General features: G+C 66.1%; 7 protein-coding genes across 7 annotated transcripts; 3 read left to right on the forward strand and 4 right to left on the reverse strand.

Annotated features, from left to right (window-relative positions):
• Positions 1–921: 921 nt before the first annotated feature.
• EMIHUDRAFT_211064 (hypothetical protein) lies at positions 922–1361 on the reverse strand (the record flags this gene model as incomplete). Its single annotated transcript, XM_005768392.1, has 2 exons — positions 922–1026; positions 1122–1361. The coding sequence occupies 2 exons, from the start codon at positions 1359–1361 to the stop codon at positions 922–924; spliced, it is 345 nt and encodes a 114-aa protein (XP_005768449.1).
• A 4643-nt stretch (positions 1362–6004) lies between these two features.
• Positions 6005–7552, reverse strand: EMIHUDRAFT_421878 (hypothetical protein). The gene is made up of 2 exons (XM_005768393.1): positions 7139–7552; positions 6005–6996 (listed from the first exon to the last, which is right to left on the reverse strand). The coding sequence occupies exons 1-2, from the start codon at positions 7490–7492 to the stop codon at positions 6010–6012; spliced, it is 1341 nt and encodes a 446-aa protein (XP_005768450.1). The 5' UTR covers positions 7493–7552; the 3' UTR covers positions 6005–6009.
• Positions 7553–8255: 703 nt separating this feature from the next.
• EMIHUDRAFT_66219 (hypothetical protein) lies at positions 8256–8432 on the reverse strand (the record flags this gene model as incomplete). Its single annotated transcript, XM_005768394.1, has 1 exon — positions 8256–8432. A coding segment is annotated over one exon (177 nt), but the record flags the coding sequence as incomplete, so codon positions are not given.
• A 3418-nt stretch (positions 8433–11850) lies between these two features.
• Positions 11851–13677, forward strand: EMIHUDRAFT_464402 (hypothetical protein). Its single transcript, XM_005768395.1, has 2 exons — positions 11851–12368; positions 12460–13677. Exons 1-2 carry the CDS (start codon positions 12267–12269, stop codon positions 13534–13536), a joined length of 1179 nt encoding a protein of 392 aa, XP_005768452.1. The 5' UTR covers positions 11851–12266; the 3' UTR covers positions 13537–13677.
• Positions 13678–15450: 1773 nt separating this feature from the next.
• On the reverse strand, positions 15451–16252 carry EMIHUDRAFT_211069 (hypothetical protein; the record flags this gene model as incomplete). Its single annotated transcript, XM_005768396.1, has 4 exons — positions 15451–15489; positions 15644–15718; positions 16008–16106; positions 16175–16252. The coding sequence occupies 4 exons, from the start codon at positions 16250–16252 to the stop codon at positions 15451–15453; spliced, it is 291 nt and encodes a 96-aa protein (XP_005768453.1).
• Positions 16253–17627: 1375 nt separating this feature from the next.
• On the forward strand, positions 17628–19516 carry EMIHUDRAFT_451626 (hypothetical protein; the record flags this gene model as incomplete). The annotated part of the gene is made up of 4 exons (XM_005768397.1): positions 17628–18197; positions 18268–18307; positions 18524–18678; positions 18772–19516. 4 exons carry the CDS (start codon positions 17628–17630, stop codon positions 19375–19377), a joined length of 1371 nt encoding a protein of 456 aa, XP_005768454.1. The 3' UTR covers positions 19378–19516.
• A 690-nt stretch (positions 19517–20206) lies between these two features.
• EMIHUDRAFT_103110 (hypothetical protein) lies at positions 20207–22554 on the forward strand (the record flags this gene model as incomplete). The annotated part of the gene is made up of 2 exons (XM_005768398.1): positions 20207–20557; positions 21874–22554. The coding sequence occupies 2 exons, from the start codon at positions 20207–20209 to the stop codon at positions 22552–22554; spliced, it is 1032 nt and encodes a 343-aa protein (XP_005768455.1).
• Between the last annotated feature and the right edge of the window lie 2423 nt (positions 22555–24977).

Raw genomic sequence — 24977 nt, forward strand, 5'->3', positions numbered from 1 at the left:
ACGGTCAACCTCTGACGAGATGGATAGCGGGTCGCCGTCTGATCACGCGCTTCAGCCTTCACGATACCGCGCTCCGCGGGGCGGCGTACCCACCGTTCTGCCGTCGTTTTCGCCGTCATTCGTTGCACGCGTTGGACATTATGCGTTCTCGTCCCCCACCGCGCGGCCCGCGGAGCCTCCAACCTATAGACACATCAATCGGCATGACAGGCGAGAGGCCGGAGCGCTCCGCGGGGGGCGCGCTCGTTCTAGTGCCGTGCGGGCGCGCCGCCCGCGCCGAGGCCGCGCGCCGGCCGACGTGTGCGACACGCCGAGAGAGCGCCTCTCTCCCGCGGGATTCCGTGTGAGCGAAAGTCGGTAGTAACTTCTAACTACTTGGGGCGTGCAGTAGCGAGGTTATGTGTGGACTTATGGTCTCGGTGTTCGCGGCCTTGCCCGCGCTGCTCCACTGCTGCACACAACCGTCGGTCTGTGTAGAGTAATCCTGTGTGTGCTCCGCTCGACTCGTCCGCTATGAATATCCTCGCGCCGCGCTCTCGCAGCAGCGGCACTCTCCTTGTATTTGTGCGACCAGCACGTACCGTATTTGTGCGACCAGCACGTACCGTATTTGTGCGACCAGCACGTATTTGTGCAGGCCCCAAAGACCGACGTCGATGGCGCGTCTCGTCGGCACACGGCAGCTGTGCGGTTTCTGCTGCGTCCTGCTGCTGTGCCCTCCGCCAACAAGGGGTAGCGAACTGGTGTAATTAGCGTATGCACACACACACACACACACACACCCAACAGTCACACACACCCGACACACGGGCGTGAACTGTGATGATTGCGGCTCGTCGCACAGTCGGAGGAGCCTCGTGCGAACCGTCTCAGCGCCGCTGGCGAGCGGGCGCCGGCTGCAGCACGGAGGCGCGAGCCGAGTCACTGGGCGAAGCCGAAGCATGCGTGGAGACACAAGTAATTGGGGACGGCGGCCAGGCGCAGGCCAGGCGTCGCGGCCCCGCAAAGAGCGGCCGACTGCACAAACTAGCAAAAAAGAGGTACCGTATTTGTACCAATGACGCGACACGACGTAGCTTTACACCACACGTTCAAAAGTCGAGAAGAAGCTGAGGCAGCACCCGTTCGAGGTGCTCCGGAGTGACCTCATCGCTGCCGCACGACTCCGCCTCCCTCGCCGCTCGATGCGCCGCCTCCGCGGCGAAGGCTCGGATCAGGGATGAGGTCAGCGAGAGCGCCTCGGGCGCGATCCTGTGCTCCTCGTTGAAGCCGGACGCGAGGATCTGCTTCAGCACTTCGTCTCGCATCTTGAGCGTCGGGGCCTGCTGGACTGCGGGGCCGCCACCGTCCGAGTCGCTCATGAAGCGGCCACACGCGGTGTTTTCCCACCGCCGGTGGTTACTTTTTTTGCTTTGGCCGCCCACGCAAAAAACAAGGCCGGCCCTTGCGGTGCCCCTACCTACCTACCTACCTACCTACCTTACTTATGGGAAACTAAAAAAGAAATCACCGGAACAGTGAAGGGGTACTATACCAACTAGAGCGATGGGTTGGTGGTACTTACTCTCCTGCAACCACAGTCCTTCTTGTGACATGGCAGGCCACTCTCAAGCCCTACAAGCATCAGATCACCCATTTGGGGAGGGTTGACATCGTGATTTCCGCGGAAAATTTCTTCTTTGAAAATTCCAGCTTGAAGAGAGGGAAAAACCCGACGGGAGGGCCCAGACCTACCCTACCTACCCCGTCATCAGGGCCGGCCAAGCAAAAAAAGTACACACCTGCCACCGCCCGTATAAATGAGAGGTATTAAAATTGAAGATGTTGGATTGTGAGCACTCCTCGCAATCGTAGCATCTCTGTACGATTGCTAGCACCTACGCTCGCAATCAGCTCCGCTCCCAAGGTGACTGACTGGTGACGTCTACGACTACTACCAGCGCGCTCGCAATCCGAGCAAAGTCTAGGATTGCGAGCAGCTTTGCTCACAATCCGAGCATCATGCCTCCGATTGCGAGCAGTAGCGCTCGCAATCCTAGAACTTTCGCCGATTGGTTTGCGAGCGACACCGCCCACCAGTCCTACGACTTCTAGGATTGCGAGCGGGCCCCCTCGCAATCGGTGCGATCACTGTTTGGATTGTGATGAGACCCTCCCGGCGCGCTCACTCACAAGCGCTCGCGGCTGGAGCGATTGGGAGTGTCCTCTGTGCGCCTGCTAGCAATCCTTGGATCTTGGGTACGATTGTCAGCGCCGCCGCTCATAGTCCTACAAGATGTAGGATTGCGAGGGAGCGCTACTGCTCGCAATCGGAGGCATGTTGCTCGGATTGTGAGCATTGCTGCTCGCAATCCTAGACTTTGCTCGGATTGCGAGCGCGCTGGTAGTAGTCGTAGGCGTCACCACAGTCACCTTGGGAGCGGAGCTGCTCTTAGTCCTAGAAGATGTAGGATTGCGAGCGTAGGTGCTAGCAATCGTACAGAGATGCTACGATTGCGAGGAGTGCTGCTCACAATCCTTCGACTTCTAGGATTGAGAGCGAGGCTGCTCTCAATCCTAGCGGTCTACAAAAGAAGGTTCACCCACACACTGGCGCGCTGCAAAAGAATTTTACGCTTTAGAGGGCACAAAAGAATTGCGCAGCCCACTGGCCTGGATGGCACAGGGGAATCCCTGGGACCCTATCGTGTGGGTGAACCCTGCCCAGTCCCCCTCCCTCCGTGTCGCGATGCGCTCCCCACCCACTCCCGTTCCCCTGTGTCCCCTGATCGTCCGTCCTTCCAAATCCTGCTCGTGCAGGTGGGGACCCTGTCCTCCTCCCATCCCTCGTTTGGGTTGTCTGTTTTCTTTCTTTCTTTCTGGCACAGGGGTGGGCGACGGCTAGCACCACACTCCTCTCCTTAAAATCCCTGTGTGGTGGCGGCGTGCCGTCCTCCCATCCCTCCTTGGGTTGTCTGTTTTCTTTCTTTCTTTCTGGCACAGGAAAAGACTTCATGCACATGGCACAGGAAAGGACTTCATGCACATGGCACAGGAAAAGACTTCCTGCAAGGAGCCTGCCCGCCCCCTCGACCTGCCCCCGTGCCGCTGCTACCGCCCGGCTGCTTCAAGCACTACACGTCGGGCGAGATCACGCCGGCAGCCCTAGCCAGGCCCCGCGCGCTGGCCGCGACCGCGACCACGGCTCTCCCTCGAGCCCGAACTGCCCGTCAGACGTGCCGGAACCGTCCGACTATAGCGACTAGCACACCTCAAGTGCTCAAGAGTCCCCAGAAACCCCGAGGAGTCACACAGTCCACCTGTACCTGTGTGATGCACGCCCTGCGAGCGGGGCGGGGTGCGCGCTGTACCTCTGTGTTCGTGCGTCGCCCATCTCTCATGGAGATGACTGCTATTTATTTATCCGCTGAGTGAGTGCATATCCGTAGGCTATGCGAGAGAGACCGGAGCCCCTCTATCCCCATGCCTCCTCTTCTCCGCGCCGACATGCAACAACATCCGAGATGGATGCACCCCCTACCCCTCGCCCTTGGCCTTGCAAAATCCCCGCAAGGTGGGGACTCTAGAGGATTCTCCCAGCCCTAACTTGCGTCGGTCCCTCCACTTCCCTGACGCATACCTTCCCCGCTGCGGTCCACGCTCTGGAGTCTGCACTGGTCAGTCCGAGGTGTCTGACCGACTCTCGAGGACCGGACTTCGTGAGAAAACGTTAACGGTTCGGTTCCAGTTCCACCACAAGGAGATACGAGCTGGTAGATTTTCCCTCTCGGTTAGCGGTTTCACAGCCAGACACCGGCCCACTCGGCACGCACGCTCATTTCACGCGACGTCGTGCGCCCACGCACCACTTATGCGCCACAACAAGCGCGCCGCTCTCCCTTCGCCAGGACGCCAGCCGCGGCCCGTTGGGCTCACTCCGTCTCCGGGGAGCGGGCCTGGGGGGCATCCGCCAGGCCGAGGGCACGCACAGCGTCGCACGACTTGGCTACAGAGCCTTTCGGCGCTTGGTCTCGGCCTCGCCGGCCAGGTCGCGCTCGGCGTTGTGCTCGTCGTCGCGAGCGGCGCGGGAGCGGCGCTGGCTAGAGTAGGCCATCTGACCGCCTAGGTCCCACGGGCCACGGAGCCCCTGCCCCTCCTCCGAATGCCCCCTCGCCTCGTCTCGGGGGAGCAGCTCCCAGAGTCCCCAGTTGATCTCACGCAGTATCTCCAGCTCCATCGCCTTGATGGCCTCAACCGTACTCGTCTTCGAATAGGCCACAAGATTGCGGAGCGCCCATGGGAGCAGCGGTTCTAACGTGTACACCTCGTTGAACTTGCAGGCGAGGCTGAAGCTGCCGAGCACGGCGTCGGATCGTTTTTTCTCATCCGTCAGAGGGTCGCCGCACGACGCGATGTAGCCAGTGAGAACGTTCATCGCCAGGCCAAAGGTGCGGTCGCCGATATGGTAGTCTACCCCTGTCAGCTTTGGGTCGTTCTCGATGTCCTCGAGGAGTGCAAGTAGCCGGGCGGGCACAGGTCCCGGCTGGGTTTGGTACGCGTCGGTGCCCTCGTCCGTGACGAACGGGTTGCGCGCCTCGATGGCGTCGAGGCGCACGTAGCGGACCGTGGCGCTACACAGGTCGTTGCTGACCGAGGCGCGAGACTGCCGCTCTGGCGCGATGTCGGGGGCGGCTGTCATGTCGTCGGCTTGATCCTGCGGGGCAGGCAGCGTGCGGTGCATGGCGCCGCTGCGGGTGCGGAGGAGTGGGGGACGGCGAGAGGCGAGGGGGGGCGAGAGGACGACGAGGCCGAGAAGCGCCCGGGCAGGCTCCGGGCATCGGCGTGTGTGTGAAGGGGGAGGTTCGTGCTGTGCCGCGATGAGAGGGCGCACGCGGCACGATCGGGCTGCGTGCGGGAAGAATATCGCGTGCCGCACCTGCGTCACACACCGGCGCGGCGTGACGAGGCTGTCACCGGCGACTGTGTGCGGGCGAGCAGCAGAGTGGTTTGAAGAGTGGTTTGGCGAGAGCGGGTGTCGTGGGGCAGGTCGGGCAGAGACGGCGGCTACAATATGATACGGCCGGTCATATCATGCCGCGGGCCGGGGACGCGCCTGCGAGGGAGGGAGCGGGGTCTTGCTTAGACGGCAACGCGAGCGCGACGTGACGAAACGAGGGGGCCGCGGGCGAGTCTCGTCGCGTACCGCGGCCGAGACTCAGGGGGCGATGCGAGCGGCTGCTCGCGTGTGAGTGCAGGCCGTGAGTGCTGGGCGGTGCAGGCGGGTTACGGGCGGAGATGGCCTTTCGAGGCGCACCGAGAGAGCCAAGAATATTAAAAACTCTTTTGAGCCGCCGACCTCGCACCAAGGGCTCCAACTGCTCCACTCCAAGTGCTCAAGCGTGAGACGCCGCACTACATGTACAGCCCATTGGCTTCTCTGTTTTCTTTCTTTACTTACAGACCATCACTCGCCCGACACTACAACGGCTAGGCAGACCTCACCAGTCCGATAAGGATCAACTGGAAGGTTGAACCTCGAGCTTAGACAGAACGGGCGCGACAGACTCCAGGGGAGATCGCGCTCTACTCGGGGCACCAAGGAGGAAAACCGAAACCGTTTGGGTGCCCCACAAAAACCCAAACGCTACAACCTCGTAAGCGTCACACCTCCCCCTCACGCCCCCCCCCTCGGAGAGAGTGGGGGGGGGGGGAATAGGAGGAGCCGTCGAGCTCGGAGTAAGGTCCACAGTAGAGAGGCAGGCATTGAAGGCGGAACTTCACCCTCTTTCACCTTGAGTACATCTAGGCGCCCTGGTTCGACGTGTCTCAGGATAAACGGCCAGCTTCCCAACTAGGGCAGCGGGAACCCCCAGCGACGGGACGCTAGTGTGGAGCCTACTTAGATCTTAGTACGCGATCCCGCAGCCGGCAGGGGCCAGGGCAGGGGGGTGTGGATCCTAGAGCTCTAAGGGGGGATAGAGAGAGAGGAAGGGAGATTGGTGTGCCGGTTTTTCGCGTAGCAAATTTTTTTTACAGACCATCACTCGTGATCAGCCGCACGATCGCCTCGTAGATCGGGCTGCCCACCAGCGAGAGCGACGGCTCTTCTAGCTTCTTGGCGAGCAGCGACAGCAACTCGGCGCGCAGTTGCTTCAGGAGCGCGCCGACGCGGCCAGAGGCGGCGATGGTGATGTGGCCGTCCACCTCGACCGTGCCCGCCTCGGCGTTAACAACGAGCGAGCCGCCCGCGAAGAGCAGTAGCGCGTACGGCGACACGCACGTGACGTCGCGCACAATCAGCCTCCCGTCTCCGCCCGCCGGCGCCACCGCCTTGGCCGCCGGTGCCAGTGCCGCCGCCGCCGGCCCCCTCGGCTTGGGTGCGCCGCACCGGAAGCACGCAGGCTTGGACGCAAAAACCTTTGCGCCGCACCGCTCGCACGTGTAGTCGCCCGCAGCCGCAACTGCCGCCACCCCCGCGCCCCCCGGCCGTGGCGCCTGCAGCCTCTTGCCGCTGTAGACGCACCAATCCGAGGGCAGCTTGGGCGAGGCGTAGATGCTGCAGCCCGGCTGCAGGAAGACGCGCCCGCCCGCCCGCCGCTCCGCGAGGTAGAACTTGACGATCCCGCGCTCGTCCTCCGCCTCCACCGCCCCGCCCACCGTGTCGACGAAGCGCGTGTCGGGCATCCTCGCGCGCAGCACGTTCGGGTAGAGGCCAGCGCACACGATGGCGCGCACGAGCGACGCGTGGTGGACCGAAGCGATCCCCTCACCCTCGCCCTCCATCGCCTCCCGTGTGCTGCTGGCGAAGCCGAGGTCGGCCAGCACGCCGCTGAGCTGCTCGCGCAGCGCGTGCAGCTCCTCCAGCGCAACGTGCGAGAGGAAGTGCTCGTCGCAGAAGCGCCGGCCAGCGCCGCCGCCGCCGGCGCGCCTCGCGCCGCGCCAGCCCTCGTAGGCGCGCAGGTACGCGAGGTGGTCCGAGTGCTCGCCGGTGAAGGGCTTGCGCGCCGCGTCGGCGGCCTGCGGCAAGGGCGAGGCGGGTGCGAGGGGGGCCGGGAGGAGGGGTCCGGGAGGGAGGGGCCTTCGGGAGGCGTGTGAGCGCGGGTCGTGAAGAGGGGGTCTCGGGAGGGGCCTCGTCGTGTAAAAAGTCGCTACGGCCCGCCTGGCGCTGCTCAAAGGGCGTCAGGAAGGGCGACCGGCGCGTCGAGAGCGCCGCGGCGATGGTGAGCACTGGATCGATGCAGCCGAGGAGCGCACCGTACAGCACCATCTTTCCGACGCGCACGTCGAGCGGCATGCGCGCAAGGTGGGCTCCGAGCGGGGTGAGGGCGTCCGCCGCGTCGAGCGCGCCGGCGAGACGGAGCGAGCGGCATGACTCCTCCACGGCGTCGGCGCTCGGCGGCTGCAGCGCGCGCGCGAGGAAGGGGCCGGGCGGGCCGAGGCCGAGCGAGAGGATCGAGAGGACCAGGCCGGCGAGGGGCGTGCGCTGCATCTCGGGAGGGGTGTGCTCCGCCATCCGCGCGCTGACCGCGCGCGAGTAGAGCGCCCAGTACTCGCCCTCCCGCGTCCGGCCCGCGCGGCCGCGCCGCTGCTTGCGCGACGCGAGCGACACCTGCGGGAAGGGTCCGAGAAGGTTCGGGCAGGTTCCCACCGACGCGGGCTTGCGAGACGGGAGAGCGGCACCCATCCCTCGGTGAGCGAGGAGTACTCGCCCGCCGCGTCGTAGCCGGCGAGCTTCACGCGGCCGCTATCGAGCACGATCGCAACGTCCGCGACGGTGAGCGACGTCTCCGCCACGTTTGTGGCGAGCACGACCTTTCTCACGCCCGGCGAAGGGGGCGCAAAGACGCGCTTCTGCTCGGCGGCGGGCAGCTCCGCGTGCAGGGGCAGGAGCAGCCAGCGGGAGGCGGCGGGCGCGAGGGCGAGCTCGCGCGCGAGGGTGCGGATCTCGGCGACGCCGGGCAGGAAGAGGAGCACCGCGTGGCCCTCCGGACGGGAGGCGTCGAGGTGCGACAGCAGCGCCGCGATGAGGCCGGCGGGGCACACCCCGTCCGGCGGAAGGCGAAGCAGGCTGCTGCGCGTGCTCTCCGAGTAGCCCTCGCCCGCGCCCGCGAGCTCCGCCTCCGCGGCGTCGCCGCGCAGCAGCGGCTTGCCGCGCACGGCCCACCCCGTCGCCTCGAGCGCATCCTCCACGACGTGGTCGGTGATGGGGAAGGTGCGGCCCGGCACGGTGAGCACGGGACAGCCTGAGGGGGGCGAGGGGCAGGCGGCTCAGGCACTCAGGCGACTCGTGGCGGGCGACTCGTGGTGACTCGTGGCGTCTCGCCTCCAAAGTAGCCGGAGAAGGTGGCGGCGTCGAGGGTCGCGGACATGAGCACGACGCGCAGCGCGGGGTTCGCCTTGAGCGCGTCGCGCAGGATGATGAGCAGGAAGTCGGAGTCGAGGGAGCGCTCGTGCACCTACGGCTCGGCCGCCCTGGCGTCACCTCGAGCACGACGATGCGAGTCGAGGGATCCCGCGCAGCCTCGTCGACGACGACGTGGGAGACGGAGGCGAGAGTCGGCTCCGACTGCAGCCTGGGAAGAGAGGGGGGAGGGGGGAGCTCGGCTGGTGCGGGGGGGGAGAAGGGGCTGCAGCGGAGGTGAGTCAGAGGCGGAGGCGAGTCAGAGGCGGAGGCCGGGCTCGCTTGCCTCGAGGGCCGGGGGAGAGTCTCCGGCACGTGTGTGTGTGTGTGTGTGTGTGTGTGTGTGTGTGTGTGTGTGTGTGTGTGTGTGTGTGTGTGTGTGCAGACGCTGCCTCGCGGAGGTGTGCGGGGGGGGGTGCGGGAGGCGCACCTCCGCAGCAGCACGCCCGTCGAGCAGAAGAGCAGCTTCGTGCGGGGACCGCACTTCCGCTCGAGACGCACCGCGTAGCCGACGGTGCCGCCCGCCTGGCTGCCGCCGCGCTCCGCCGCCACGCGCTCGGCGAGGGAGATGGCGGCGATGCGGCGCGGCTGCGTCACCACGACAGAGCACTCGCCGCCGCGGCCCGCACGGCAAGCCTCCTGCGGCAGCGGAGGAGGGGCGAGGCTCGATGGGCTGCGCTGCGGCTGGGCGCTGCGGGGCGCGCGGCGAGAGAGCGGCCGGCCAGCCCAGCGCCCATGCCGGCGCCCGTGCGGCGCCCGTGCGGCGCGGCAAGCCGAGGGCGCGGCGCGGCTGGGGAGCGGGCGCGCCTCGAGCAGAAAGTGCGGGATCTGCGTGCTCTTGCCGCAGCCGGTCTCTCCACACACGAGCACCGCCCGGTGGGCGCGCAGCATTGCGCACAGCTCCTCCCGCACACCATGCGCCGGCAGAGCCGCGCGCGCCGCACGCACCTCCGTGTGCCGCTCGTCGGAGTCGAGCCGCCACTGCTCCGCCGCCAGCGCCTCGCTCTGCCGCGCAACCTCGCGCGCGCTCACCCCGCCGGCCCGCTCCCCGCCCCGGCCGGCGCGAGCGCCGCGGCTGCCGCTGCTCCGGCCGCCGCTGCTCCGGCTGCGCGCGGCATGTGGACCGCCGGCCCCTTCTTCCGCCGCCGCCTCCTCGCCCGCCTCTAGAGCCTCCGCCTCGTCGTCCTCGACCTCGCCGCTGCCCTCCCTGCTCGCCCCGCCGTCGCCAGCCTCCCCCGCCCCGTTTGCGAGGCCCGCTGCCGCTGCCTCGGCGAGCAGTGTCGGCCCTCCGTCGGCGCCCGTCACCGCCGCCTCCACCTCGCACGCCAGCTCGTGCACGGCGGGGACCCCCTCCGCAGCCAGCCGCGCGGCGGCGGCGCAGAGTCGGACGGCGAGCGCGCGCAGCGCGGCGGCGGCGCGGGGCGGCGGCGCGGCAACGGCGGCGCAGAAGCTGGGCCGCGCGCCTGCGGCGAGCGGGTAGCGGCAGCCGGCCGGTATCCACAGCTCGAGGTGGCCGGGCAGAGGCAGCTCGCCCATCTCGAGCCTGAGGGGGGCGCGTCGCGGACGTGTCATGGACGCGGCACGGGACGCGTTAACATACGCCCGCCCGCCGCCAGCCTCCACACGCGCCCGGCGCCGCAGGCGGAGGCGGAGAAGCGCCCCTCGTAGATCGCGAGGAGCACCTGAGGTGCGGGGAGGGTCGTGGAAAGCGACACGTTGAGAGGTGGCCCTCGCAGTAGCTACGCATCACCTCCTCCTCCTCGCCCGCCGCCTCCTCCGCCTCCTCCTGCGTCGGCTCGCTCTCCGTCGCTGCCGCGGCCGGCGCGAGCGCCTCAAGAGCCGCCAGCAGAGCCGCCTCGTCCTCCGCCTCTCCAAAGCCTCGCCTCGAGCCAAAGCTCGCCCCGGTCGCGCCCGGCGGCGGCGGCGGTGCCACAGCGGCGGCGCGGGCGGCGGAAGGCGCGGCCGCGGCGGCGTCGGCGGGCTCCGGCCGTCTCGCTGCGATCAGCTGCACGCGCTGCTTTGGCGCAAATGCGGCGGGCAGCCTCGCCTCCGGCAAGTTCAGGCAGAGCCACTCCACAGCGGCTGCACGCCGCCCGCCCGCCGCACCCGGCCCCGCTGCCGCCGCCGCCGCCGCGGCATCGGCGTGGCCGAAGCCGAGCGCCGCAAGCTGGCGGATGAGCGCCTCATCGCCGGCGGAGCAACCGCCAGACTCTGCGCCCGACTCTGCGCCCGACTCTGCGCCAGCCTCTCCCTCTGCCGCCGCCCCGCCGCCCTCCATCGCGCCACCGCCGCCGCCGCCGCGCACCGCCTCGAGTGCGGCGAAGACAGCCTCCCTCGCGCCCTCGTCCAGCTGCAGCTCCGCCCCCGCACCGCGCCCGCGCCCGCCGCCGCGCCCGCCGCCGCCTCCACGCCCGCCGCCGCCGCCACCGCCGCCACCACCGCCGCTGCCGCTGCCGCCGCGCCCACTGCCGCCACCGCGGCCGCCGCCGCCTCCCCGGCCTGGCGGCGGTGGCGGCGCGGCTTGCCACGCCTTCCACCGGTCGGCGTAGAGGTCTGGCAGCTTGAGGTGCAGCTGCAGCGTCGGTGAGATCTGGACGGGAAGGAGAGGCGGCCGTCGGGCGCGCGCTTCCGGCGGCGGCAGCGTGGACACAGCGAGAGGCGGCCTCGCAACGCTCTGGAGGCGACGACCTGTGACTGGGTGTGGGTCGCGTGTGTTTTGCGGGAAGTGTCTCGGAAGCGTCTCGGTTCCTGAAAGAGCACGTACAGAGCCGCGGTGTGCTGCGCGTCCTGCGCGCTTGGGCCGCCAACCGGCGCGCTGAAATGCGAGTCTTTGGCCTTGTCCTTGCCGTCGGGCAGCCGCACGCGGCAGAAGTGCTCGCCGCCGCGCTGGCTCGAGTAGTACTCTGGCTTTGGCGCCTTGTTGCGCTGGCAGTGCTCCTGGAGCAGCTGCTTTGGCAGGCGCTGCCACTGCTTCAGCACGATGCCGCCGCCCTCGCCGCCGCCGCCGCCGCTCCCGAGGCTCACCGCGCGGTCGGGAGCGGCGCTCACGACGTTCGTCTGCTTGAGGCGAGGCCTCGGCTTTGGCTTGGCTTGCTCGGGCGCAGGCGCCGGCTCCGCCGCCTTGGCCTTCGCTAGAGCCTTCGCCTCCTTGGTGGAGAGGGCGGCGACCTTCTCGCGGCCCATGCGGGCCGGCGGAAGGGTGGGTTCGAGGGTTTTCTTGTTTTTGCACATTATACGTAATACATGCTCGTGGGCGGGTGGAGCGCTCGCACGCCACGCGCAGTCGACGCGACACGTCGCCCGGGCCTCTCCGGGCCTCTCCGCCGCAGCTCAGCGCCGCCGGAGAGCGGCCCGGCGTCAATATGCTCACCTTTGTGATGCTCTTACACACACATGCCGGGCGCGAGCGGGCAAGAAAGAATTCTGAATTCCTCGTCTCGCGAAAAAAAAAAGTTGGTGATAAATGTTCTCTTCCGCCTTCGCCTTCCTCCTGTCCCTGTCGGTGCCCTCCAGCACCGCCGTCCGGGGCCTCGCCGTGCCCTCCAGCACCGCCGCAAAAGCGCGGACGCTGCGCGCGCTCTGCCAGGTTGCGCGGGTCCACAATAGCCTGCACGCGGCGCGGGAGCGGCTCACCGATCCGGGCGGCAGGACGGCCGCGGAGCTCGCCGCTCTGCCCGGCTCGCTCGTGGGCGAGAGCGTGTCTCTCGCGAGGAGCCTACGCGCGCTCACCGCCGCCGGGGAGGAGCCCTCAGCGCCCACATCATCGCTCCACGAGCTTCGCGCCGAGGCGTCCATCCTCCACGCCGCGGTCGCCAAGCAGCAGGCGGAGCTCGAGATCCTGGAGGAGGAGGCGGAGCTGACGAGCTGCACGGACCGCGCGCGGAGCATGTTCGAGCTGCTCGATGCGAACAGCGACGGCACGGTCGACATGGACGAGTTTGTGGAGCGAGCCACCCTCATCACGCCCGTGCCGCAGCTCCAGTTCCAGGCGCCACGCTCCTCCGAGCAGCCTCCGAGAGGCCTGCGCACGCTCGCGCCGCGGCACCGACTCGCCGCCCGCCCCCGCCCCCTCTCCGCAGGCGCGCCTCTCCGAGATCTTCGTCGTGGCGGACTCGAACCGCGACGGCGCGCTCGACTTCAACGAGTTTGCCTCGATGCTGTCGACTCTCTCGCAGGACGCCCTCGGGCCTCTCCGCGAGACGCGCGCCGCCTCGCTCGCCCGCCTGCTCAACGTCACCCTCGAGATGACGCAGCTCACCCTCGCCCGCGAGCTCGACTCCGCCGCCTCGCGCCTGCCCTCCGAGCGGCCCCGCGCCTCGCCCGCGCGCCTCGCGCAGCTCGAGCGGTGCGTCGACCGCTGGTGCGACTTGGGCGAGCAGGCGGAGGCCACCGCGGCCGCGGTGAGGGAGGAGGGCGCAGGCGGGGGCGGGGGCGGCGGCGGGGCGGGGGCGGCGGCGGAGGAGGAGGTCGAGGAGCGGTGCGCGGGGATCGAGCTGCTGCTCGAGCAGGTCGGCGACTTGGCCAGCGAGCTCTCGATGACCAACGTGACCACGACGGCGATGTGGTCGATGCGCGAGTTCGGCTCGCAGGCGCTGCGCCGCGCCGACGCGTCGCTCCGCTTCTGCTGGCGCGGGCTGCGCATCTTTGCGGGCGACGTCGCCGAGTCGGCCTACCTGGTCGCGCGGCTGCTGCAGGGGAGACGGCTCACCTCGAGCGGCGTCCGCACCATCAAGCGCACCCTCACCGACGCGGTGGCGCTCGTGCCGTACACCATCATCATGGTCATCCCACTCTCGCCTCCGGGGCACCGCTTCCCTCGCCGCCCCGCCGCCCCGCCGCCCGCGCCCCGATGCGATGAGCCGTTCGTCGCCGGCTGTCGCAGGCACGTGTTTGCCTTCTCGCTGCTCAACCGCTGCTTCCCCGCGGCGGTCCCCTCCGCCTTCACTGCCCAGCGGCAGGACATCGACGAGATCTACTCGCGCATCGCCGCAGAGGCGCCCGCCAACGAGGACGCGGCGGAGCGGCGGCAGCTGCGCAAGGAGATCTCGTCCAAGCTGGCCGAGGTCACGCGCGCCGGCGTCGGCCTGGTCACGCGCGTGCCGGGGCGGGCGCGGCGCGCCGTTCTCCGTCGGATGGGGCGAGAAGCGGCCGCATGACGCCACCGCGCTGGCGCACGCGCGCAGCGGCCAGGCGCTACACGGAGTCGGAGAGATATTACTTTGGCCCGTTCTCGGAGTTGACGATTGTGCACGGGTTTTTACGACACAGTTTTGCGGGTGAGAGGCGTCTCGAGTTCCGCCGTACAATGTCACAAATCTACGTGGGGTTCGTGGAATTCGTCGTAAAACCGGTACACAGACAAATCTACCGCCTGCGGCCATGCCAAGCTCCGTTCGCTCCAGACTCCATCATGCTCTGCTCACTCCCGACTCTGCTTCCCAGGCCCCTTCCAGAAGTACCACAGCGCGTACAGCCCGCCAAACTCGCCCACCGCGCCATTCAGGTATCCGGCCGAGCGTGCAGTCGTCAGCTCGCGCTTGCGCTGCAGGCACTCGGTGTCGGCCCGACCGCACTCGACCAGATAGATGGCGTCGGGATCATTGGCGGCGTCGGCAAATGTCTTCTTTGCTGCAGCCGACGACGGCAGAGGCACGGCGCTCACAGCCGCCGAAAAGGTGGCGGCGGCGACGCGGCGCCCAAATGCTGGCGCAGGAAGCTTGACCGCAGCGGCACCCGACATGATTCCGAACACGGCTAGCAGGCAGACTCGCGATGCCTTCATTTTCACCGAGCCAAGTCGTAGCGTTCGCACACGGCTCGACCGCCAAAGAAAGAAAGAATTTGTTAGCCAATGGCAGCTCCTCGACCCAGCTCTAGCTTGGGATGTCCGTTGTATTTATTTATTTATTTATTTATTTATTCGGGATTTTAAGGAGAGAAGTGTGGTGCTAGCCGTCGCCCACCCTCGGGCCTCTACCACTTCCTATCTCTCTTCGCAGTTTCTCACCAATTCTCGCAGCGACCTTCATGCCACCTCTCGTTCTTCTCACTCTCGTCCTCGTTCTCTCCCCTGCTCGCCAGCTCCTCTAATCGCGGGCAATCTATTTCTTGATTTCTTGAAGGCATTGTACGGGATCCCTCAATCGTCTCGGGTCTCGCCCTCCCTCACTGTGTGTTCATTGGGAGGGGTCATCACAAACACGGTACAACTGTACAGGATCGAGGACGAGGTGCACGCCGGTCGCCGCGAGAGAGAGTGCTGTTGAGAGATTTTTTCAGTGTACTTCTCTCTCTCTCTCTCTCTCTCTCTCTCTCTCTCTCTCTCTCTCTCTCTCTCTCTCTCTCTCTCTCTCTCTCTCTCCCTCCCTCCCTCCCTCCCTCCCTCCCTCCCTCTCTCTCTCTCTCTCTCTCTCTCTCCCTCCCCCTTTCTCTCTCAGTGTATTTTAGCTTAGCGAGAAGTGCTTCCAATTATCTTTTGTTTGACCGCGCAAGACAAAGGGTGGCTAACTAAGGGCTCTGCCCGCAAGGCGCCCGCGTCGCCGACGCGGTACCATTGACTAATCCCGGAATACACACCCACACAACCAAATAGCGAAAATCCGAGTACCGTGCAAAAACCACGGAATCTGGCGAAGAACATCGGTTCAAGTTTGGCTGACTCCATAACATGGGCGATCCGGCGCTTCCTTCGATTGGACGGACGAAATGATCGCGGAAAAGCGGGACCGCATCGCGACATCGGGGGTTCCTCCAGTGCCTCCAATCAAGTCGCACCTCTCTTCTTCAGCGAATGCAGCGGCAGCACCACGTCAGAGGCCGGGCCGACTGGCGGATCTGCATGCCCAGCCACGCCCCCCACTCCCCACCCGCCAGGATCGATCTGACAGCTCCACCAGCTGCAGCTCCCACCACCGCGTGTCGTGTCATGAAGGATGAAGCATGATAGATAGACATTGCAAGCATGAACATCGAAAGGTCTGATCTCCAAAACGAGCTCTCGGCGGGCCGCGCGCACCCGCGCCCCGCCCCTTTTGCGCAGCGCAGCGCAACACCTTAAACTTTCATGGCCCTCAAAAATCGGCCTCGAGGGAGGCCTGCTGGTCGAGCATCTGCCGCCACTCGCGGGGCGTCCAGCCGCGCCGCCGCGCTGCGGGGCGGTGCTCGAGTCCGCGGCGGCCAGCAGCGGCACGGGGCCGTGAGCTGCCCCGACGCCCCCTCGAGCGGCTCGCGGCACAGCGGGCAGGTTGCCTCATGGTTTGAAACCCAGTCGACGATGCACTTGCGGCAGTAGATGTGCCGGCAGGCGGTGGCGACCGGGTGAGAGTCGGCGTCGATCGGCTCGAGGCAGAGCAAGTGAGGGCCAGCTCGTCGTCGGCGGCGGCGGGGCCGGCGGCCTGGGCGAGCTCGCGCGCGCGGCAGAGGGCGGCCTCCTCCTCGGTGGCGAAGCGGCCGAGGATGATCTCGAGTCCGTCGCGCTTTAAAGAGGCGTGGAAGGGCAGTCGTGTCCGCGGGCAGGTGCGGTAGACGCCCAGGAAGCGCGTGCCCGAGGAGCTGGACGTGGGCAGCACCAGCCCCTCTGCCTCCGCCGCCTTCAGCGCGGCAGCAGCTGTCATCGCCGGCGGCGCACCTCTGCGCGCTTGGCCTCCGCCGCCGCCCAGCCCTCGGGCGAGCGGGCGTAGCAGAGAGCGGCCGCCTCAGCCGACCAGAAGCAGCCGAGGTTCGCGAACTTGCCGCCGCGCCACACGCGTGCCAAGAAGGCAGTTTGCACGTCTTTGGCGTTTATTAGACGCCCACAAAGCCCGAGCCGCCGCCGCCCGTGTGCAGCACCAGCCCCTCCTCGACGGCCGCCGCTATGGCCTGGGCGCTCGTCATCTCCTGCGCCTCCGCCTTGGCGAGCTTGGCCGCTTCTTTCAGCCCTCGGGCGTGCGCGTGTAGCAGGACGCAGCCTCCTCCCGCGTCTCAAAGCGGTCGATGGCAGTCTTGGCGCCAGCGCGTTCCACGATGACAACGTAGCACCGCTCAGAGCTCTTGATGTGCCGGTAGTTGACACACTTGGTGTCGGCCGTGAGGAGTTTGACGGAGGGCTGCGCATGATGTCACGCTGTGCTTCTACATAATTACCGCGTAAATTTCCCGGATCATTTCTTTTGTGGGGGTGGGAGAGGGGCGCACGGAAAAGCTCACTCTCTCTTCAGTGTGAGCGACCGTCACACTACCGTCACACTATAACGAAGGTGCGAAGTTTCTTTTATAGCTTGTCATGTGAGAGAGTCCGTTGTGTTCTTGTTCGGTATCCGCTTTCTCTTTTACGCGCCAGCGTGCCTAGTGTCGTGCGAGAGCCTTGTAAAATACTACCCGTACCCCGGGAAAATACTACCCGGCTGCACCCCGACGCGAAGTGGGAGCGCGCGTTGCCATAGGCTCCAGCCAGCGTGCCCTTGTGTGTCTTTTTGTGTTCTGAAAATCGTAGTGCACTGAGAGATGCCGCGGGCGGTGAGCGCGGCTCAAAAACACACACGTGCCGGCTCTTGCAAAATTGCACGTCCACGTGTCTCTAGAAAATTCGCAACGAGGCAAATCTAGCGTGAGGTGCTTTTTACTTTTGGTCACGTGGGGCGGGGTGGCCTGTGGCTTGTGTCTGGGCACACTCACTCACTGCTGAGACCTGATGAGTCTGCATGCTCGATGGGCGGCGACCCCGCGCATCGTCGATCACGATGGGGTCGATGCGCTGGAGTAGAGTGCGGGTGGGTAGGCCCTAACACGGCGGGAGGGGTAGGGGCTGGCGAGGTACTTCCAGCCTGCTGTGGGAACAGCTGACGCAGTCTCGCCGAGGCTCGCCCCAGCATCTCGGGTTGACTCGGCCAGACAAAAACCCCGAGAGGCGTGGGAGTACCTCGCCAGGGTACAGCCGTAGGGGTGCCGCTGTAGGGGTGTGGAGGGGTCGGACGAACACGGCGGCCGATCCAGGCTGCCTCAGATGACCTCCATCTCGGTCAAGCTGTGCTCCAAGGGCGCCCCGCCTTCGGCCGTGAGCGTACGCACCGGCGACACGCTGTCGGCACTCCTCGCCACAACCGGGCACGCCAATCCATCCCTTCACATCTCGCACGTGATCGTCAAGGGCCGTCGGCTCGACACAATCACGGATGGCGACCGCCCAATCGACACTCTTGGTATCACTGACGGCGCGGCGTGCATGCTCGTCGCGCGGCCGGCGGGCGGCGCGGCGGCCCAGGAAGCGCGCATGGCCAAGCTGCGTGAGATTGAGCGGGCTGCGTCTCTGCTGGCCGAGCGGGACTCGGGCGGCGCGGGCGGCGGGTACGAGCTGGAGATCTCGAACCAGGACGGGAGCAAGATCGAGCTTCCAGCGGCGGACCGGAAGGCCTTCTCCCTCGGCGCGCTCCTGCACGCAAAGGCGACGGCACATATTGGCTCACTCTCACGCCGGCTGCGCGCGGCGCTCGAGTCGCTGCCACCTCCGCTGGCAGAGGAGGAGGAGGCTGAGCTGAAGGCGGCCATCGCCCTCTCAAAGGGCGAGGGAATCGACGAGGCGGCCACGCGAGAGGGGCAGCAGGAGGGAGGCGGGGAGGAGGGCGGCGGGCCGGAGGGAGGCGGCTGCGTGGCGAGCCTCTCCGAGGCGAAGCACCTGCTCGAGGAGGCGGAGGCGGCATTCGCGCTCCTCTCGCCGCGCTTCGCCTCCCTCGGCGACAACGTTGCGCTCTGCAGCCTCGAGTGCGTGTGGGTGGTGACGCTGCAGCAGCTGCTCGCTCGCTCCTCGACGGTCGAGGCGGCCACTCTCGACCAGGCGACAGGGGTCGGAGCCGCCAGAAGCGCTTCCCTGTGCGGCGCGCCTCCACCCTCCCCGCCCCCCGCCTCTGGCCCAGGCAACACGCAGGCTCGAGAGGGTCGCCGCGCTGCTGCGAGGTGTCCATGGCCCGCCGGGGGCTGGCGGCGAAGGAGTCAGGAATCAGGTCGATACCTATAGGCTTGCACGGCGCGTCGCTCGAGCGGTTGGCAGCGCGCGACGACGGCGAGTGCCGCCCTGCCCCGGGAGAGGGCAGAGGACGGGAGAGCGGAGAGGGAGTGCGGAGCGAGAGCGCAGAGGGAGAGGGCCTCCATGGCGATGTCTCCTCTGGACAGGTGCGTGGCGGGAGCGCGCCGTGTACGTCCGGCTCCACCTGCTGCAGGGCGCCCTCCGTCTCTACCGCGGCGAGGCGCACGACGCGCGATCGGACCTAGCGCGCGCCGAGTCGCTGCGGCAGGAGCTCTCCATCTGCCCGCACGACCAGCCAAAGGGGTGCGCACGCCGCCGCGAGCCGCCGCACCCGCCGCCCTCGCCGGCCTCCGCCAGCTCCTCCCCCCCCCCCCCCTCCCCGCCCCCCTTGCAGATCGCGTCGCTCCTCGAGCTCGGTGTGCCCCTCCGGAGCGCGCGCGCCGCCCTCCTCGCCACCGGCAAAGACGTGACCCGCGCGGCCGAGTTCGCCCTCACGCGGCACGCGGCGGAGGTGGCCGAGGAGCGCGACGCGGCCGAGCGGCGCCGGCAGACGCGCGCGCTCGTGCAGAGCCTCGTGGCGATGGGGTTTGGCCCTCGCAAGGCGGCGGCGGCGCTGCGCCGGTCGAAGAACGACTTGGCTCAGGCGGTGGTGGAGCTGACCCGCGAGGTTGAGCGAGGCGGGGGAGGCGGAGGAGGCGGAGGAGGCGGAAGCGGAGGCGGAGGCGGAGGTGGAGGCGGCGAGGGCGAGGGAGGCGGAGGCGGAGGTGGAGGGGCCGGCGGCGAGGGCACGGATCCGTCCGCCCCCGTCTCGCCCACCGCCCACCTCCCCGCCGACGCGGCCCAGCGCGAGGCGAACCGCGCCATCGACCAGGCGATCGAGGCGGCGGAGCTCGGCGCGGCGGTGGCGGCAGCGGCGGGCGCTTACGACGAGGTGGACCTTCGGCTCGAGGGCTTGGTCCTCGGGCACCTCCTCGCGCTCGTCGCGGCGCGGGGCGCGTGAGTGGCGCAGGGGCTCGCTCTAAGTAGGCGGCGCAGGGGCCCGACCCTCACGCGCCCCTCAGCCCCTCCCCCTCATTGAACCTTGTTAGTTGTTTGTGTGTGGCGTCGACGACATGATCTTGCACAGAGCCCTTGCGTTTAATTTAAAAAAGCAAATCTTCAAACCTCATCGATAGGAAAGATGCGAAGGAGGTGAATACTGAGTTCGAATGGCGCGTACGGCACAAAACGTGGAATGATCAGTCCGGGCCGCCGACTGCTGAGGATCAGGAGGACTCCTCCACTGGATCGAGAGCGGTATGGGCGGGGCGTCGGGCATCTTGGCGGCTCCACCTCCAGTCCGCTCCCTACCGACGCTCCGCCTCACCCTTCGCGCCGACGACCCAACCTCACGCGGAACAACCCAACCCAACCCAACCAACCCAACCCAACCCAAAAAGCACGATTCTCCTGTTGGGCCCTCAATGTGCGGGCTCGCGCCACACGCGCTCGCCGCAGACTGACACGCCCCGCACTCAACAGGCCTGTAACATACAAGATCCAGCAGAACTAACTACTACAATAAACCGTGTTCAGGGGACAGGGCCAAGTAGGGTATAAAGTATCCGTACGCCACAAATGGCTGGCTATACTGGGGTACATTAGGAAGTCAGCGCCATACTGCCATACCTGACAAGGACTCACACTGTGGTAGGGCCAGGTATCCGTACTGCTGTAGCAGTGCCCAGTGCGCCCGGTACCCGGATACCGGCGTCCGGCCTCCTCGTACTGCAATACTGCGAGAGAGGCGGCACAATACTGCCATACCTCCCACATACAAGTGTCGAAGTATGGCGAAGTATGCATACTTCAATACCACAGACTTCGCCGCTTGTACGCGGATACTGCAGATACTGCAGATACTGCAGATACTGCAGATACTGCAGATACTGCAGATACTGCAGATACTGCAGATACTGCAGATACTGCAGATACTGCAGATACTGCAGATACTGCAGATACTGCAGATACTGCAGATACTGCAGATACTGCAGATACTGCAGATACTGCAGATACTGCAGATACTGCAGATACTGCAGATACTGCAGATACTGCAGATACTGCAGATACTGCAGATACTGCAGATACGGGTGGGTGCCGACTGCGCTATACAACAGCGGCTGCGGCACCCCACAGCCTCGGTGGAACAGCTGCCAAAAGCTGAATATGCACTGCCAGAGGCATTGGCCAGCAGCGACGCAAAACTTGACGGCCGAAGCGGGTAGATAGATGCGTTGCGGGCTCTCCTGCCTTCATGTGCGATCCAAATCAGCGACTGTCAAACAGGCTGGGTGCTCCTCACTTGACTCTTACTGGAGTGCAGCATATGCCCGGGTAGGGGCAAAGAGCCAAAGCGATTGTCCGTGCAAAACCAGGAGGCTCCCTCTCGCCGACCCTCTCGCCGCGGCACTGCCGAGGGTGAGGCAAGTGGATGCGAGTGCCATGCAGCATGCTGTTGCTGAGCCTCGCACAGCACTGGCGGTGCATGATTTCACCCGCCTGTTGCCACAGACGACCCAGATACCGCGGATACCGCGGATACTGCAGATACTGCAGATTACTGCAGATAGATAAAGTACTACTTGCGGCTATTGCTCAAAAGATTGGGAGAGAAGGCCTACATATTATGACTGCATCCATGCGTCTGGTGCATGAGGGTTGTGGATCGGTACATTTCACGGTCGGTGGCGCCGGTATTGACCTCCGGAAATCCGTCGCAATCGCCTCTGATGGGGTCCACCAGCGACCAATCACGAGCCCTCTCCGTGGCATCACGAGCCGGTGTAAGCTTGAAGACCCGAGATAAGTGCGGTCTGGGACAGATCAGGGTTGCTACTGATGGGCCTGAGCCAGGAGAGCGACAGAGACGGCGTGGTGGTGAGCTGAGAGCAGGTAATAGCGCTTCGTGGCACTTGCTTCGCCCTTCGCGACAAGGTCACACGCGGACGCTCCAGCTCACCGGAGAGGCCCGCCCGCGGGTAGTCTCCCCCCCTCCCCAGGGCCTCCAGGGCTCGCACCTCAACCTCTCACAGACCAGCGCATAGCGCCGTACGACGTATTTTCTTCTCATAACAATGGTGAGCCGGTGTGTGTGCCAGTCCGCGCCAGTCCGCGCCCTTCTCATAACAAGGCTGTGAATAGCAGGGACCCCGTGTTGCGTGACGCTGTGCGATTTCGGGCCCAGGTTGTGCGTTTACGTGAATACCCAGCGCTGACTTCTGACTGTCCCGTTGCTGTCAACGAGAAGATGGGACTCCACGGTCGCAACCAACCAGCTTTGCTGCCTCCGCCCCCTTCACCGTTCCGACCGGCAGACTGGGCGCGTGCGGTACTGGAGCCGTTTGTACCTGCCGATCCCGTCGCATTAACGTGGGTTGACGTGGTCCGGCTGCCGGTGACACTGGTCTCCGCCGCCGTACTCCTCGTCCTTGTCACGAGGCCACCACGTGGCGACGAGGGCGAGGAAGAAGCGCGCAGCGCACGTCGCGTGACACGGTGGGCACGCCGGCTGCTCTATGCGCTGAGCGTTGTCAACCCCTTCTTTAGCGTTCTCGCCGACGACTTCACGTTTGTCCGCGATGCAGCTTCGTCCTACGTGGTCAAGAGCCGGAGCTGGAAGCAGAGGAGGAAGGGAGGTGTGCTTCCCGAGCAGCAGGAAGAGGCGCTTCGGCAGCTCGCCTTTGGGATCGGCAAGATCCGCCCGCGCCGCCTCTTCGCCGTTGGCAGCATGCTGAGAGGCCTCCAGCTCTACTCGCCGCTCGAGCAGCTCTTCGACCCGCCGAGCCATTTTGGTTCGGTCGTCAACGCGCTCGCTCTCGTGGACGGTGTCGCGTGGCCTGCCCCCGTGACGCTCGGCTGGGCCGTCTCCAAGCCGCTGTGGGTCCTGGGCGGCAGCGGCGGCAGCGGCGGCGGCGGCGGCGGCGCGAAGCAGACGTCGTCGCCCTCGACCGTACATGCGGATGACGCGCGGCTAGCAGCTCCTCGTCCGGCGAGCCCTGGCCTCCGTCTGCATCTCTATCTGCCGGCGGTTCACTTGAGCGTAGTCGTCACCACCGTCCTGGTGGCGACGCACCGATGGCGTGCGGCTCTCCTCGTTCTGTGTGGCTCGTTGCGGTGGGTTCCACTTCGTGACGCGTAATATCTAAAGTACAATCCCAACCCCAGTCTGTTGGCCCCCCAAAAGCAAAACGCAAAAAAGCCAAATACCGTTCTCCGTTCCTTGAGCACTTGAGGATCGAATGAGCACTGGATTGTGGATATATAGGGTCGATTCCGCGCGTGGTGTACGGCTACGGGGACACGGGGCCCCTCGATCGTCTCGCCCTCCCTCACTGGAGTGTTCATTGGGGGGGGTCATAATAAACACGGTACAGGATCGAGGTGCACGCTGCCGAAGCAGTGTCGTCCCCCTCTCCTCGGTGATGGCGGTGTGACCGATCGAGCTACAAGAGGAGGCTTGTTCAGCAGGATCAGGGGTGGGCCGAGCATTCTCACTTCCTCAATGGGTGAGCTTCAGACCTCGGGCCTGCCTCCCCCCTATCGTTCCTTTATTGAGTTTGTTTTCGCTCTCGTGCGTCCTTGCATGGAAGTTGTGCCACAAGCCTTGTCATTTCACCTCCTACATGCACATGCACATGACATGACATGCACATGCACATGCACATGCCATGTGTCGTCCGCAGGTCGTGCATGTACGGCTTTAGTATTGGCTAGGTCACCTCCTGCTTGCTGCGTGCTGGCTGCTCTCCTATGACAAGTGAGTCTGTTCTTTCTCTTTTGGGTTTCTACGTTTGCGATTTGGATTTGGGATCGCCTTTGGTTTTGTTTTGATTGTTTTGGCCCCCAAAAGCGCCCCAAAGCAAATCCGAAAGGCGGCCCTTATCAGGGTTTCAGTTTAGCGCTACTAGTAACCCAATTTCCACGCTTCGCGAAGGACGCGAAGTCAGCACGCGGCGCCCGTGCCGTCGACCATTGCTCACGGACCGTGTCACAATTTGCCAGCATAATGGATGTGGGGTCGCGTGCACTGCCGCCTACGCAGGCGCTGTCGCCGACTGCACCGCGCTCGCTGCAGTTACGATCACTTCCCACGCCGCTTTGCAGAGCTTGGTGTGCAGCACGGCAGTCCCCACGGAAATGCAGCTTCAGAATCTGTGCAGGGTGTCAGGAGTGCCTCGACGGGCCGGCTCCCCCGCTGCCACCACCGCCGTCCTCCTCCAAGATTTGCGACAGTCCCGTGCAGACCGAGACGGCCCATCAGTACTGCGGCAGTGGGGCTCTGTCCACAGGCTTCGTCGCGGGCGGTGAAGAAGGCTGCCGTGGCCTCTGCACGGCGACACCATTGTGTCGCTTCTTCTCCTCCTGGGAGGGTGGCTGGCAGCGTCATGCAGATGCGAACGAGCAGCCTCCACCGCCTCTGTCCCACTTCCCCACTTCCCCACCGCTTCTCTCGCTTGCGCTGACTCTCGCCCGCGCCCACCAGGTGTGCGCTCACGTCGAGCTGCGATGTGCTGCAGAATGTCAAAAGCGGAGCTGAAATCGTGATTCGAGGCTGCCGGTCGTTAACACCGCCGACTCCGCCACTGCCGTCACCATCGCTGCCACCGCCAGTTGTATCACCGCTGCCACCACCGCCGTCCTCCTCCAAGATTTGCGACAGTCCCGTGCAGACCGAGACGGCCCATCAGTACTGCGGCAGTGGGGCTCTGTCCACAGGCTTCGTCGCGGGCGGTGAAGAAGGCTGCCGTGGCCTCTGCACGGCGACACCATTGTGTCGCTTCTTCTCCTCCTGGAAGGGTGGCTGGCAGCGTCATGCAGATGCGAACGAGCAGCCTCCACCGCCTCTGTCCCACTTCCCCACTTCCCCACCGCTTCTCTCGCTTGCGCTGACTCTCGCCCGCGCCCACCAGGTGTGCGCTCACGTCGAGCTGCGATGTGCTGCAGAATGTCAAAAGCGGAGCTGAAATCGTGATTCGAGGCTGCCGGTCGTTAACACCGCCGACTCCGCCACTGCCGTCACCTCCTTTGCCACCACCGCCCTCGCCCTTGCCGTCACCAGCGTCACCCTCGCCGCCATCGCCCTCCCCCCCGCCACCGCCTCCGTCGCCGCCACCGCCACCGCCGCCGCCGTCGCCGCCGCCGCCGCTGCCGCTGCCGCCGCCCTCTTCGCCTATGTCGCAGTGCGCCCTCTTTTGCCTGGGAAACAGCAATCCGTGGACCTACAAGTGCAATTGGAAGGCGTGTAGCGGCTGCGCTCCCGCTTGCACTACCAGCCCGCCACCTCCGTCGCAGCCATCGCCCCCACCGCCGCCGCCGTCGCCCCCTCCCCCGTCGCCGTCGCCTCCTCCGTCGCCCCCACCGCTGCCGCCGCCGTCGCCCCCACCGCCGCCGCCGCCGTCGCCCCCGCCTCCGTCGTCACCGCCGCCCCCGCCTCCGTCGCCACCGCCGCCGCCGCCTCCGTCGCCATCGCCGCCACCCCCATCGCCATCGTCCCCACCGCCGCCGCCGCCACCCCCTCCCCCGTCGCCACCGCCGCCCCCGCCTCCGTCGCCGCCACCCCCA

The sequence above is a fragment of the Emiliania huxleyi genome (genome assembly GCF_000372725.1).
Source record: "Emiliania huxleyi CCMP1516 unplaced genomic scaffold EMIHUscaffold_46, whole genome shotgun sequence".
Classification (NCBI taxonomy): domain Eukaryota; phylum Haptophyta; order Isochrysidales; family Noelaerhabdaceae; genus Emiliania; species Emiliania huxleyi.